Source organism: Orussus abietinus, unplaced genomic scaffold (assembly GCF_000612105.2).
Source record: "Orussus abietinus isolate OABI.00-Male unplaced genomic scaffold, Oabi_2.0 scaffold531, whole genome shotgun sequence".
Taxonomy (NCBI): domain Eukaryota; kingdom Metazoa; phylum Arthropoda; class Insecta; order Hymenoptera; family Orussidae; genus Orussus; species Orussus abietinus.
In genome coordinates, this window is record NW_019394757.1 from 19,276 (window position 1) to 34,684 (window position 15,409).

A 15,409-nucleotide genomic window follows, 5' to 3' on the forward strand; every position below is an offset into this window, starting at 1 on the left:
TGTTGTATGCGCTTCTATGCTAAAACGATGGGAATACGAGGTCTCGGAGTGAAAATTTAATTGACCTGGAAATCACAGATGGCGCAGGGAGTCCCTCTGCAGTCAATTACGGCCCCAAAAAGCATGAATCCAGAGGATTTCTGGAGTTTTACTTCGATTTCTTGATATTTATTGTACGAAAACGACAGGTGGAGTATGCCATTTGGTACAATACCCAATTTAATTCGACACAGCTGTCAATATAAAAACGAACGTCGGCAACGTAGGCATTTAGGAAAATCTTCTTTATCGACGCCGATCAAGTTCCTCGACGTGTTTCACTTCACCTTAAAATAATTTCAATATCTAAAAATTAAAGTTCTGCTTATCTAATGACTACATACATATATTGTTTAGCTTACGAAAGGTGTGACCTCATCTTGATGTTGACAAAATATATAAGAAGAAGTAATCAAATCAGAGAGAAGCGGTCAAAAGAAAATCTGAAAGAAGCCATTCATATTCTGAAAGCTAGGGAAATTGGAGTGAATGAGGCAGCTCGCATTTATGAAATCCCGTCAAGAACTCTTGGTCGCAGAAGAGACCCTGTCATCTTTAACGATCATCCTCTTTGACCCCAAGGTGTTTTAGGAATGAAAAATAAAAGACGTCATGTCATTTCTTCGGGGTAATTCATCCTTCTCAGTGGGTCTCTTCTTCTACACATGCGAGCTAGATTCCCCGAACACTTTTTTGTACATTTCTATTTCCCATTATGTTTTTATACACTAAGAGATATTTCTTTCGGCTGATGTCAACCTATTTTGTATTAAATAAACATTACTTTCAAATGCGCGAGTAAAAATTGATAAATTATTTGATTATAGTCTTGTTCCCTTAACACGTTCCCTGCCAGACCGTTTTTTGAAGACTTTCCGTTCACGATCAAATGAGCGCATCCGCAATAGTATTAATATGCCCATAATTGATTGCATAATGAATTTTTAAAAAATTCTTCATTTTACAATGATAATACCAAATGGTTTGAACGGAAAGTTCAGCGTGGGGCGCATACGCCCCACGCGGCAGGGAACGTGTTAAGTGGGACAACTGTTCTAGAATTACTTTAGTACGTGTCCTCTGATTTACGGTGAAAATTTCAGAAAGAGGAATACCATATTTCTACTTTAACCTCCAGTTGCGGGAAAGAATATCCGTATTAAATTGCTTTGTATCCCATTAAAAGGATCGCATGTATTGCAGATCTATTTAATTCCTTCAGTTTAAAAAAAATATATATATATTAAATTACCGAATCCTTTTTCTGGAATATAACCTTGGGATTTTTAATTTGAATAAATTCCCTCCACTTTGTATGCTCGAGAAATTGATAAGGATTAGATTTACCTTATTAACCGATTTCATTTTCTTTTATCATTAGTGAAAATAGAGAAATAATTCCCTGTATTCGGTGCACCCAGTTTGAGGAAATGTTTTACAAACATTCGGACGTTTTACATATATAGACCGACCCTTTCACATCGCCTCAAAAATAGAAGTTCGTGTCAGGAATAAAAACCTCATCTTTTATCTTTTCCAGCGTTAAGAAAGACCCCCCGGCGACGGTTCCTTACCTCCGGTAGCAATAAAGGGCTAACCGTATCGAACAGTCATCTAGGTTCGATTTCGGTCCACCCTCGCACGTGACTCGCCCTGTATAGGGCGCTAGGAAGAATACCGACGTATCTCCCGCAAAGGGCGAAAGGGCGTCGCTTATATACATCGGAGAGGGTCCCTTATATATTTTTACGACGGCAATCAATGCCCGGCCGGCAAAAAAGCCGCAGCTCGGCCGACAAAAAACCTCCTCACGATTGCGCTTAACGACGCCGTCCCGAGAGTGATCAGAGCCGGGCCATCCGCGGGAGCGTCGGGACGCTCGTCGGCCGCCTCGACCCGCTTCATTACCGCGGTTCCCTTTTACTGCCCGCCGTTCCCGGAAATTGAGTACCACTGTCGACGGTGTCACGTGGGACATAGGTGTAGCTGGGTGTAGCCGGGTGTAGGGGCTGGAGAGAGGTTCTCCGCGCGGGCCAGTGTGCGCCGGAGCCGCGCGAGACTGTGTGGGGCCGAGTGAGGTCGGAGCAGTTCGGAGCAGCTCGGAGCAGCCGAGTGGGAGGGTGAGTAGGGGGCGAGTTGAACGGATTGCGGCGCGCAGAGCGGTGCCTCTAAGTAGGGGCGGATTTAGACGATTCGCTGCCCCGAGGCTGTTAACCGGAGAACCACCCTGTAATGCTTCCCACAAACACGACTAGCCGTGGGGTTTCCTTTTAGCGCGGGAAGAAGGAAGACTACGTTTTCCTCGAGGGCATTCCGAGTTGACTTTGAGGTTACCCTGCCGTGTAATTCGGCGCGCCAGCGAAACCGCTTGTCGGGTGAAGGGATTATTTTTTCGGGAATGAAAGTACGAATGTTTGGAAAGAGGCAGGGTAATTCCCCATTTTTCGAGCTTTTTAACGTACATCACGTAACAATTAGTTTCCCGGAGAAAATCGTAGAAAACGTATAAATTACCTGTCCAATATGAAGAATGCCGCTGGACGATATGCGGCTTCTGCTAGGTTATAAACGTCTTTTAACACATATGTAAACACGGAAATATTTTAAGGAACAATTAATTTATTTGGCGCTTGTATTAGAAATTGTTTGGAATTTTACGTTTTCCATATGGTGGATTCTACAGTTCCATGATATATGGTATTCGCGAGATAACGTCTTTAGCGTAAGTATAAACACGTAAAAATTGGTAAGAAATCATTAATTTGTCGTCTGCGTTTAAATTCTTTCGACTTAACCCTGTTTAATAACAAATTTCTAATTGGATTTGTTATTTTCTATTTGAAAAGGGAAGGGCGCAATGTACTTTGCGCTCGCGTAGAGAACTAGGGACGTATTATACGTTATAATGTACACCACGTTACGGTAGAAACCACGTATATTACAGGACGTATTATATTTACCCAACCCTGGAAAGAGGCAAGGAATTCATAAGTCTCCATAGAAGCCCAGAAAAATACGGACGTTTGCTGCTCGATAAATAGTGTGTTAGCCAATGGATGGTGGCGCTGTAATCGTCTCTTCGTCTCTCTTAATCTTACGGCCATATATGTGCCCATAATTATGAAAGTGGTCTAAGTCAAAATTAAAAAAAAAAAAATGAGTTTATCAGTTATTTCACGCCATATTATTTCAAACGAAATTAATTCAATGTAATTTCGAAACAAAAAATACATGACTTAGACCACTTTCATAATTATGGGCACATATAGCGGATTGCATTCTTTCTTTATCTAACACCCAGGACTCGCCTTTCTATATGCATCTCTCTTTCTCTCGTATATAAAATACCGTTGGCTAACACATGGGATCTCTTTTTACCCCCACTCCTGGTTTATTAGCCAACTTTTAAAGCTTCAAGCGCTGACATGGGATCTGGGCTTCCATGGAACTTCTGAATTCTTTGAAAGAGGTTATGATGGGTCACCTGACCGACATGGGCCGCCATCTTGATTTTCTTGAACGGTGAATAGGGAGGAAAGGAATCTCTTCTTTATCGAGTTTCGTTCAACGGAATGGGATTTTCTTTCGGGAAATAAGTGGTCCCTGTGGGGTAGAAGGTTGCGGATGAACGTTTCAGACGGTTTCTTGTTGTGACCTCGAGAAATGAGGGGAATCTGGGGTATCGTTGAACCGAACCAGGGCGGTGGGGTGTTTGTTTTGAACCCCTTCTCGGAGTTTTTTAAGCCCTTGAAAGTTCAGGGATCCTGTAATATTTTTTCAAGCTTAAATAATCGCTGAAGATCAAAATGGTCCAATTGTTCTCTAAAATGAGAAGGGGCCTTAAAGTGTCTTTGATCGTAAATAAATTTCAAAGTACTTGAAGCAGTTATCAATTTTGAGAATATCCGTTTGCCGGTGCATACCTGCCCACCAAACATACTATGTTACAGTTACATAACATTGGAATAACACGATATGTAACGAATTTTATTCAAAAGATACATTATTGTCATATAACGTCGAATTATTCCCGTTCGGTAACATTGTTACAAACTTGTAAGCATTGCAGTTATATAATATTAACATAACATATAACATGTTACCGGTATGTTATGTATACGTTACACTATTCGTTTTATAACAGCCCTAGTAGCATAGAATGATTTCTAAATATTTGTTTGTAATCTTTGCTAAATATCTCAAGCGACAGATTTTTCAGATTTCTTGTAGATTTCATTCGAAGATGTCCGAAATTTTGTTGAAAATCTCAATGACATATTTGGTCTCAATAATTTNTGTCTAGTAAATATTTACAAAATGAACGATATTCGTTAAATATATAGAAAATATATGACAAATATTTTGTGCTATTAGGGAGGGTTATACAGCTGCATAGGACATAGTAATACAAATCTTACTTATATATGTACGTTACATTACATGTTACAAACGTTATGTAACGATTATATTATTGTCACGTAGTCGTGTTTCGTAAGTTAGATCGAGTGTAAAATTTACTTTCTAGGAGAAATTATTTATTTGCGGCAATCCAAATATTTCGTGATAAACAATGGCTTTGACTCCGGCGAAATTTATTTTCCAGGAATGCGAGACAAACGTTGACAATTTTGTATCGAGGGGAAATAATTTTGCGAAAAATATATCCACGCACAAAGTGGGCTTCAGGTATTGAACATATTAAGGGAAGTTATAAAATTTTTTGGATAAAATGGTGAATTTAACTCAAAGAACTTGATATCTGATATGAACATTGAAAAATTATTAATGGCGAATAAATATTCTCCCAACTTGATGCAAAACTGAGTTCATCGATAAGTGATAAAGTTTTGAGATAAAGCATCGGATTGACTATAAATCTATTAAATTCTACTTTGGTACAAAAACATTATTAATTCTTCCAAAGTGTTTCACTGTTTGAAGTGTTTAACTTTTCATTCCAAGACGTTTAAATACAGAAAATCTGATGACAATGAATGATAAAAGATTGATTAAGATGAGCTCAAGGAAATTCAACATCGAATCAAATTTGTATTAGTTCATTCAATCAACTCTACAACTTATTTCGTTGATAATGGCAAATAGAAATCTTATTACCATGAGATTTCCTTTTTTTATAGAAAGTAATCGTTTCACTCGGGGTAATTCAGAAAGAAATACTACGCGATCGCTTTTTAGAAAATTCTCTACAATACTACGAAATCTCTGCTTCCGCAAAAGTATCTTGAAGTCTCGGAAAATCAGATAATTCACCTTCAACTAAATCCTACTGATTGTTAGCGTAATATTTGCTCCACCCACAGACTTCTATCAGGAACTAGATTGCTAACACAGGTCGTTAGCAGTCAGTCAACAGCAAACTGTACATATGTTCAACCGGATATCCGGTTAGCCATTACATCTACGGACGAAATACAGTAAAAATCCCCTAGTAGCACAAAATATTTATCCTATATTTTCTATATATTTAACGAATATCNATCAAAATCACACGTTTTGCTCCCATATTGAATTAGCGGGACGAAAATATTACAACAATTTGTCGTGTTTTTGATACCAAATGAAGTGTCCGATAATAATCGTGAAGTAAAAAAATGCGTTTTTATTATATGTTCATAAATTAAAAAAAATTTCTACATATGTTTATAAATTATTGAAACTAAATATGTCATTGAGATTTTCAATAAATATTTCGGACATCTTTGAATGAAATCTACAAGAAATCTGAAAAAATCTGTCGCTTGAGATATTTAGCAAAGATTACAAAGAAATATTTAGAAATTATTCTATGCTACCAGGGCCCTATTGAAATCCGGTAAAAAGCTCGGAGTTCCTCGAAATTTAACCGGTGTTCTGCAGGGGCAAAAATCTGGTGGATCGAAAATAAACGCGGAACCATTAAAGCAGACACCAGCCTGGGGAGTTCCATCATGCTATATAGTGGTGCTATCCTATACGACCCTTCATAAAACTCCCGAAAATCCTCTCCACTCATCGAGAGCTGTAATCGAATCCATTGGATCTCGGAGTTGACCGAAAAGCCGAGCAACGATCATCCCGAATGGAACCAATCGTTCGAGGTTAAAAAAAAAAATGTGGAGCGATGGGAAGAGAAAAGTGCGCCCCGAGAGGCTCCTCCTTGATCCTGCCGTCCGACGCGTCTCCGCGGTGGTGGCAGAGTGCGGCGCGGGGCGCGGGGCGGCGCGCGCGTCAAGTAGTCCGGGCGCGGGGCGGAGGGGGGCGCGGGTGGCGCGGGTGGCGCGCGTATAGAGGTGAAATTTAAAGGGAGGGGCTCGCCGAAAATGGCCGCCACCCACGGGACGGGACGCCCGAAGGGGTGCGAGTGACGACGCGGCCCTGCACGCTTCCACCCGCCTCCACCCGCAGGCCGATCCACGGTGTCCTTAATCCGATTTCTCGGAGTCTCCCCGAATCTCGGCCGGAATTTTGCCCCGAGCCGATCGACCGGTCGCAACCATTATTATGTCGTGGACGAGGAGCGATCGCGGTGACGACCTACCGAGAGCTCTGCCGGACTTCCTGAGCCCGAACTCTGCGAGGTAAATCCCAGGGCGCGGGAAAAGTGCTCGACCATCCAGGAGCGGCTTATGCGTCGTCGAGTCACGGCAAACTGCGCCCTTAAGATTGTTCCGCACCCCGGGGAGGTAATTATTTACCAAGGGCCTCGATAAGCGCTCCGCCCGGTTCGTGCGTCACTCGGTATTCAATTAAGACATTTCGCGCTTCCAGGCGAATGGACCTGTGTTTTGAAGTGCGAAATGGGGTTAGTTGGCGGTGGAGATCGTCGACCGACGTTTACTTCGGAGAGTCACGATTAGCGTACTTTATTTGTTACGGTTTGAATTTAAGATGTGGGGTTGGGTGTCGAGAATGTCGTGTTTGAAGTTTATGGAAAGGTATGTTGTGTTAAAAGGGGATTCTTATTATAGGGTGACTTTTTAAGACGATGGCATAGGCCCGGTGGGTCCAACGAAGGAAGATCCGGAGGAGATCCAAGAGGCTGGCGCTAAAATGCGCGGGTCCTCTTTGGGGATCGTAGTTCCTTTATTGCTGATCGTCGTCGTCATTCGTTGGCCCGTCTACTGCACCTCGGAATCTAACAAGGCTGCGAGAGCAACCAAAAGTCGACCGAGGACCTCTCGTTCGCCATGGCGCTTAGTAGTGAGTTTGACGCAGCCTCAAGCTCCGTTCAAGGCAGACGTGCAAAGAATGTGGGAAGAGGTCAGACTGGAATCTGCTCAGGGAGACATGGAAGTATCTTTCGTGGAAGCGAGAATGATGCCTATATCGGACTCGCTTTCTTATCCTTTGTCGCTGTTGAACAAGTTCTGCTTGAACATCAGTGGTGGAAAGACCTTACTTAGCGTAGTGATCGGTGGAGGATCCGCTGCCAGATTTCTGGTAACAGCTGCCACTTCTGTAAATCTGCCTACGTTGTGGCTTCCCTTTGCACATCGTGACTTCCTTCAGCAGGTATTTACTCGATTTGTTCAATATCTTGGTGAGTTTATTTTCGCTTCACGTCATGATATTGTAATTCCAGGAGAGGAAAGGGCGTTTCGAAAATCGCTTAGGCTCGAGCTCGGAAGAAGTAGGAGCAGCTGCCGCTGCTCTGATGCACAAGGCTAACTGGCATGCGTTTACTCTATTGGTAGACACTACGTTGCTTCCGATACATCATTTGTTACAGTCTGATCGACCGGTGTTAACCCCCAGGGCAATAATTCATTTACCAGCAACGGACAAAACGCTGTATTTCAGATTAAGAAGAATCGCGGAAGAAGGTGGAAGCGGTGGTGTGCTCGTCATGTGCTGTGACCTAAACAATGCACGGAAGATTCTTGCAACGGCTAGCAGATTTGACATGTTATCGGGAAGGTTTCTTTGGTTATGGTTGGATCTTAAAGCAGAACTCAGATCGAACGAGCTAAATCCAATGAATCCACATGTTTTACACTCTAATCGTGTTTCGATTACTGGTGGAGAAACTGCGTTACCTTTGGAAAGTAACAATCACAATACAAATTCGATGCCAGAAAAAGAAATACATTTGCACTCGTTACCAAACTTTGCAAGTGACGTACACAAATTGCAGGAATTTCGATGGCAGAGTGAGAAAATTATTAGGAAAAGAGAGGATAGAGTATTCCAGTTCGATGACGACGAAGAAATGAAGTTTGCTGATAGAGGAATGAATTCGAAAAATTTCATGCCGGTAGGAATGCTTGCATTAAGGCCTGTTGGTACGAGACTCACAAGTGGTGATTCAATATTGAATCGAATGCTACGGGAAACGTCCAGAGTTCTGGATCACGTGATGACCGAGCTGAAACCACAGTTAAGTCGATTACGAGACACTCAGATAAAGGAATACTTCATGCCAGATTGCTTCACTCAGCCGAACGCTAAATTTCTAACAAACGATGCACGAGAAAACGTTTCCAGAACTCTGTCGGAGAAGTTAAAAGAGGCGATACGACAGATTTCTCGGGACAAGGCGGAGTTCCATTTGTTAAACCTACAAGCGATAAAATTTGCCGGAAACAAGACTCAACTTAGGTAATTTTTCGTTAAGGTGATATGAAAGTGATGTTAAAGAAGTTTATGAAACCTTCTTCCGAATTGGGTGTACCGAATCGTTTCGAACTTTACAACAATAATATAGAGACTATGAGGAAGGTCCTGAAACTCACGCAATTTTAATGCCTTAAAAATTTGTAGGTATTTAAAAAATGAAATATGGAGTGTCAGGACCTTCCTTATGGCCTCCATGTTTATGGTGTAAAATTGGAAACAATTTGGTACACTCAGTTCGGAGAAAAGTTTCACGAACGATTGACTTTTGAGATGCCACGTTGACATCCCCTTCAACAATCGTTATCAGATATTTGGTAAAAAGGTTATCTACTTATTATTTACAATCTTTCTGTAGGTGGACGAAAGTTGGAACGATAAAAGGTGGAAAAGAAGTACGTCTTGACACCATTATTTGGCCCGGAGGGGGAATCGTCCCAGCTTATTTGGAACAAGGTGGTGACAAAGTTGGAATGCCAATTTACAGGATCGTGACAGCATTGGCACCACCGTTCGCAATGGTAACGAGTTTACAAGAGGGTCAGTGTTTGCGAGGGTTAGCTTGCCGGCAGGGTGATAGCATCGTCTGCTGTTATGGATTAACTATGGATTTGCTGTCATTAGTGGCGCGTGAGCTGGAGTTCAGATTTGATTTGTATGTAGCAAACGACGGCTTGTTCGGTAAGAGGAACGGAAGAAGCGGTGAGTGGAACGGTGTTGTGGGAGAGTTGGTTTCTGGCCGTGCTCAGTTAGCCTTCGCGCCGATGAGTGTGTCTGCAACAAGAGCAGAAGTAATCGACTTCACCACACCATACTTTTTCAGCGGTGTGAGTTTCCTAGCTGCCCCAAAGCTAAGGTCCGAAATTCCTCTCTTGGCCTTCCTATTGCCGTTTAGTCCAGAATTATGGATCGCGGTGTTCACGTCACTGAACATAACTGCCATGGCAGTGGCAGCCTACGAGTGGTTGAGTCCTTTTGGACTCAATCCATGGGGCAGACAGCGTAGCAAAAACTTCTCCATAGCTTCCGCACTTTGGGTGATGTGGGGTCTTCTTTGCGGACATCTTGTCGCTTTTAAAGCACCTAAATCTTGGCCTAATAAATTTCTAATTAACGTTTGGGGTGGCTTCTCCGTCATCTTCGTAGCCTCCTACACTGCGAACATTGCTGCATTGATAGCTGGTTTGTTTTTCCACTCAGCTGTCAGCAATTACCACGATCGGAGTGTGAGTAGAAGATCTCGACGCGAAGACGTTTGAATTTATATCTCTAATATAATATATTATTCAATCATTATTTTCAGTTGCTTTCCCAGCGCGTTGGGGCTCCAAGAGCTTCTGCGGCAGAGTATTATGTCCAACGAGCCAATCCACAGTTATGGTCCCATATGGCAAGGTACTCTTTATCGGATGTGGCTGAAGGCGTAGACCGATTGAAAAACGGCAGCTTGGATATTCTCATAGCCGACACTCCTATTCTGGACTATTATCGTGCCACTGATATTGGTTGTCGGCTGCAAAAGATTGGAGATACCATCAATGAGGACACGTATGCTGTGGCTCTAACAAAAGGTCATCCTCTCAAGGAAAGCATATCAAAAGTAATTGCAAATTATACGAGTAATGGATTACTGGATATCCTTCAGGAGAAATGGTGAGTTGCTCACTATTTAAGCTAATTTGAAGCTAAACATTAATGCATTAATATATCGATGGTTCACTGTTTCTCGAAGTTAAGACAATTAAGGATCTGAAACATCAATACCTGAGTATCTAATCCAAATTCATAATTCATTGCCTAAAAAAAAATAGCTTTAAACAAAATAAAACCTAAGGGATAAATGACATTATGCTCTTTCAACTTGGCTTTAAATCCCTTAATCAGGGTCGTTCCTGGCGGGGGTGCAAAAGGTGTCCCCGCACCTGAACGATCAGATCCAGGGGTGGCCGTGGACGATTTATTATATGTCAAATTTTGACTACTAACAGTAATATAAGAAAAATATTTCTTTTACATAATTGTTTAAAACTATGTATATATAGATATAATTGTAAATACTGCATATCAAAGTTTTAATTAAATAATATTAAAGTTAATAAGGGCAACGATAGTGTTTGTGCTCCTGGGTAGCCAACAACCCGGAAACGGTTCTGCTCTTAATTCATGATCTACCACCACAGTAGTTTCACGTTGTGAATAAAATCTCTCAATGGTTCCCCAATTCATTCTTTAACTGAGTTCTGTTAAAATGACATAGGTATGGAGGACTGCCATGCATCAGAGGTCAAGAAGGCTTGGATGCAAGTTTGGAGCCAGTACCAGGGGGACAACCTAGACCTCTGGGGGTGGCCTCAGTGGCAGGAGTTTTTTGTCTATTGGGCCTAGGTGTGATTCTGGGTGCCATCATTCTTGCTGGAGAACATTTGTTCTACCGATACACACTGCCAAGGCTTAGGCACAGGCCTAAAAGTTCGGTTTGGCGTAGTCGCAACGTCATGTTCTTCTCGCAGAAGCTCTACAGGTTCATCAACTGCGTTGAGTTGGTTTCGCCTCATCATGCGGCTCGAGAACTGGTCCATACGGTTAGGCAAGGCCAGATCACGTCTCTCTTCCAGAAAAGTGTAAAACGAGTAAGTACTCGGTGCTTCACTTGATGTCAACGAATCACAGTACTCTTCACAGTATCCCCGGTTACAGAAGGAGCACGAACAGAGGCGGAGGCGCAAGAGCAAAGCCCAGTTCTTCGAGATGATACAAGAGATAAGGAGGTACGTACATAGTAAATCTTCATCGAGGAACTCGGTTGAGTTTGAGTTTTGTACCGAAAACATTTTGAAGCTTTAAGGTGAAGTGAAACCCCCTTCAAATCAGTCGATTCGAATACAACACTTTTTTTAAGGATATTGGACCAAACTGTCCGAAACTTTGACACATCACTCCTGATTATCTAAGAATTGTCCTGACACGTTCAAAATTTGGATTTTTTAACTCAGCCCAGACTAGAACCAAAATGGCGTCGAACTCTCATATTACGATCAATATACAATTATCGAGGGCTCTGATATGAGAATCGAAAGGGTCAGGACAATTTTACGACAATTTAGAATACACTGGTAATCGATAAACTCGCATTTGAACGGGATAAAGGCAAAAAAAGTGTTGTATGCGCTTTTATGCTAAAACGATGCTAATACGAGGTCTCAGAGTGAAAATTTAATTTACCTGGAAATCATAGATGGCGCAGGGGATCCCTCTGCTGTCAATTAGGGCCCCGAAAGCATGAATCCAGAGGATTTCTGAAGTTTTACTTCGGTTTCTTTATAATTATTGTACGAAAACGACAGGTGGAGTGTGCCATTTGGTACAATACCCAATATAATTCGACACAGCTGTCAATAGAAAGACGAACGTCGGCAACGTAGGCATTTAGAAAAATCTTTATTGACGTCGATCAAGTTCCTCGACGTGTTTCACTTATATGAATATGAAAGGCGCTGAGAAATTTAATCGACGTCGATAAATTTAAACTCATCTATACCTTTTTCGGTGGTAATACCATGTCGAATACTCAAGTGGTAACATAAGCTGATGTGTCTCCTTACTGACATTTATATTTATGTTGAAGTCTTGTACGGTCTACGTTGAGAATTATACGAACTGAACAGTTCCATATGCTGTTTCAGTAAAGTATTGATAAAGAGATCGTTGTAAAACTGTCGAAATCCCGTGAATTCATGACTTTTTATATTCTAACGGATCAACAGCGCCATCTGTGACGTTTAGCTACAATTAAATGTTTGCTCCAAAAACACGTGTTAGCCACGGGACAAGCCAGCATTTTCTTGCAATCGTTGGTAAAAGTATTTTCCATACTTTCCCATCGCTAATGCTATGCAAAGCAAAATAATTTCATACAATCATTTTTCGACAAGATACCTATTAGTGTTACGTAATATTTCACCCAGGTTTTTTTAATAACAATGTTTGTAAAATTGGTACGAAAAATATTTCAGATACTCGTGAATCAACCGATATGAAAATTAGGAATTTATACTTTTCTTTGTACGATTCTTTAGTACTTATTATAGAATTTTTTTAATTTACTGCCCAATCGTTTTGGTAAAGCAAAAAGATCTGTTTTTAAGATGAATAAAGTGAGTTATTTTTTTTTATAAAGTGAAAATAACATTTTTGGTATACTTATTACTATCATCTTTCAAAAGATATTGCTTTCCGAAATTAGTTGTGATAAGTACTAATTTAACAAACAACGTTTTGTCTTATATTTGATCTCTGATACCGCAAATACTGTTATTCGAAAGACTATTTTGAAACATAATTCCTAGCACCTTAATTCTCTTTTCACTTTGGGAAAATATTCTCGGATACTTATTTACGAAAACATATGTTTGCATTTTTAATACAAGATAATTTTACCCACAATAAAAATGTATACGCGTATTCCGTCTCGATTGTGGATCCGTGAAAGGTATGTAACTCCTTAAAACATTTACCAAGTACCATATAGATTTCTTTAACCCTTTGTCTCCCAAAGGTACCTAACGGCGTCCGACATTTGGCTCAATATTGCCTGAACGCATTGATGAATTTCGCCCATACGTCGAAAGGGCTCCGTGGTCAAAGGGTTAAGGTATTACTTCCCTAGTAATCGGACTCAAATGTTGACGCGTTGGGGGATGTATCGACCATTGAGTCCCTCCTATACCTCAAAGCGAACTTTTTGTCCATGCCTGTACATCTTGGGCGGCTACGCACACATGTATTCCATGAACTGATAGACTCGCACACAAGCGTAGGTTGGCGCGCAGAGATGTGGCAGCGTTGTTTGGGGCATCAGTAGTCCAATAGTGAAAAATGTCAAATCGCGGGCGGTTACACGTACTGCCGCGAACATGGTTGCCACATCTGAGTCGCGCGCCCCACTCTCAGCGCGTGCAAAAAAATTCGGAATTTCTCTGATAGCCCTATTTCCGTCTCCCGATGGACAAAAAATTCCAATTTTTTAAAATATCAACTAACACATATTCCTTTATATTGTCACGATTTTTGAAAAAAAATGGTAAAAGTCGTTTCATCATAAAAATTGAAAATATAACACAGCGTCCCATTATGTACGCGTTACATATGGAGACATGCTGTAAAATAAGCAATATTCAAATTCGATTATCCTCCGATCTAGATAGACGATTTTCTTCCGAATGGGCTTGTTTTGTAGATAAAAATCTAAACAATACCCTGAAAGAGTCTGAAAAAAATGGTAAGAAAAGTGCATTTAGGGAAGTAATACCTTAAGCAACAGTTCTAACTGAAATCCTCAATACTTCCATTTTCAAACGTCTACTGACGAACGATTAAACGGTATCAATGTAGGCAAGATATTTCCTATTTATCGGTTCGAAAGCAGCGTTAAACCGAAGTCTGACAATACGTTCAGAACAAACTGTAACAACTGTCATATACGGTTACGGTAACGACGGTTCCGCGGGATCTTATAAAACGTAATTCCCAAGACCTAGACTAATTTGTCGGGGTTTCCACAGGGTACAGCAGGAGGAGAAAACGGAGCCGACCTCGAAGGACCCGGAGGACCGGCGCGCCGCGAAGAAGGAGGAGCGCGCCGCGAAGGGGAGGGAGCGGAGCCGCAGCAAGAGTCCGCTGATGCCGCACAGCCCGAAGCGACCGGAGAAGAGTCGGAGCTCGACGAACCTCTCGAGTTCGCGGCTAGGCCTCTCCCCGATCGGCCTGGAGGCCCCGATGAAGCCCCGCGAGTTCACCCTGAGCAGCACCAATCTGCGGGCCCGAAGCCCCCTGGAGACGGTGGGCCGGCGGCTGAGCCACGGGGACGGAGGCTCGCCACCCCCGCGGCTGGGCTCGCACCTGGGGGGCAGCGCCACCCTGAGGCCGGCGGCCGCGTTGAGCGGCGGCTCGACGACCCCGCGGTACTCCCGCAGCCCGGCGAAGCGCGGCCAGTCCTTCCCGGTGTTCGCCACCCTGAGGCCCCCGACGGCGGGGCGCCGCCAGGTGCCGGCCAGCCCCCCGGCGAGTCTACCGCCGTCGCCGAGCGGCGAGGAGGCCCCGGCGGCGGGCCGCGACCTCCTGCCCGGGAGGGTGCGCGCGGCCCGGTCCAGCGCTACCCTGGCGCTCGACCAGGAGCCGGAGCGGCCCGCGCTCCCCAGGGAAGAACGAGTGGAGCGGGTGGAGCGGCAGGAGGTCGTCGCGGCCCCGAAGAGGCCCGTGCGCCGAGCCCGCAGCCACGAGAACCGGGAGTTCGCCAGGCCCGAGCCGGCCGCGGCTCGACCCGCCGCCCAGCCCGTGGTCGGCGGCCGGTCCGTCAGCGAGAGGACGAAGAAGCAGCTGGAGTCCGAGCTCAAGGCCATCCTGACCGCCCGGGCGCACCACCGCGACCTACACCCGCCTTGATAGACGCGCGCCGGGCTCGGTGCTGGGTCTTGGAACGCCCCGGTGTCGGGGGCTCGCTGCCTCTGAGGGGCTCGGTTCGCTCGATTTAAGCAATATCAGATTAAATAGGTCAATTTCTAGCTGGATCCGGCAGTCGGGGGCGGCAGCGGGTGGCCGCGACGGGCCCCGGAGGGCGGCCGTGCGTCGCGGGCTACGCCCCGTACCATTTGTTCACACGTTGTTACGTACATTGATAATTTAGGGTTTATATATATATATAGTATATATGATATATAGTATATATATATTTCTCTCGCTCTCTAAAGGAGCGCTATAA

General features: G+C 43.3%; 1 protein-coding gene across 1 annotated transcript; it reads left to right on the forward strand.

The window, feature by feature from the left end:
* Positions 1 to 7,089: 7,089 nt before the first annotated feature.
* Positions 7,090 to 15,093, forward strand: LOC105702853. The gene is made up of 7 exons (XM_012430755.1): positions 7,090 to 7,551; positions 7,622 to 8,637; positions 9,011 to 9,878; positions 9,956 to 10,305; positions 10,910 to 11,282; positions 11,350 to 11,420; positions 14,214 to 15,093. Exons 1-7 carry the CDS (start codon positions 7,090 to 7,092, stop codon positions 15,091 to 15,093), a joined length of 4,020 nt encoding a protein of 1,339 aa, XP_012286178.1.
* Positions 15,094 to 15,409: the final 316 nt, after the last annotated feature.

Excerpts from the sequence above, each read along its gene's own strand:
- LOC105702853 (XM_012430755.1), top strand. The coding sequence starts at position 7,090 with ATGCGCGGGTCCTCTTTGGGGATCGTAGTTCCTTTATTGCTGATCGTC. Across the intron at positions 7,552-7,621 it reads ATCGTGACTTCCTTCAGCAG|GAGAGGAAAGGGCGTTTCGA; the intron begins GTATTTACTCGA and ends TTGTAATTCCAG. Across the intron at positions 11,283-11,349 it reads TCCAGAAAAGTGTAAAACGA|AAGGAGCACGAACAGAGGCG; the intron begins GTAAGTACTCGG and ends CCCCGGTTACAG.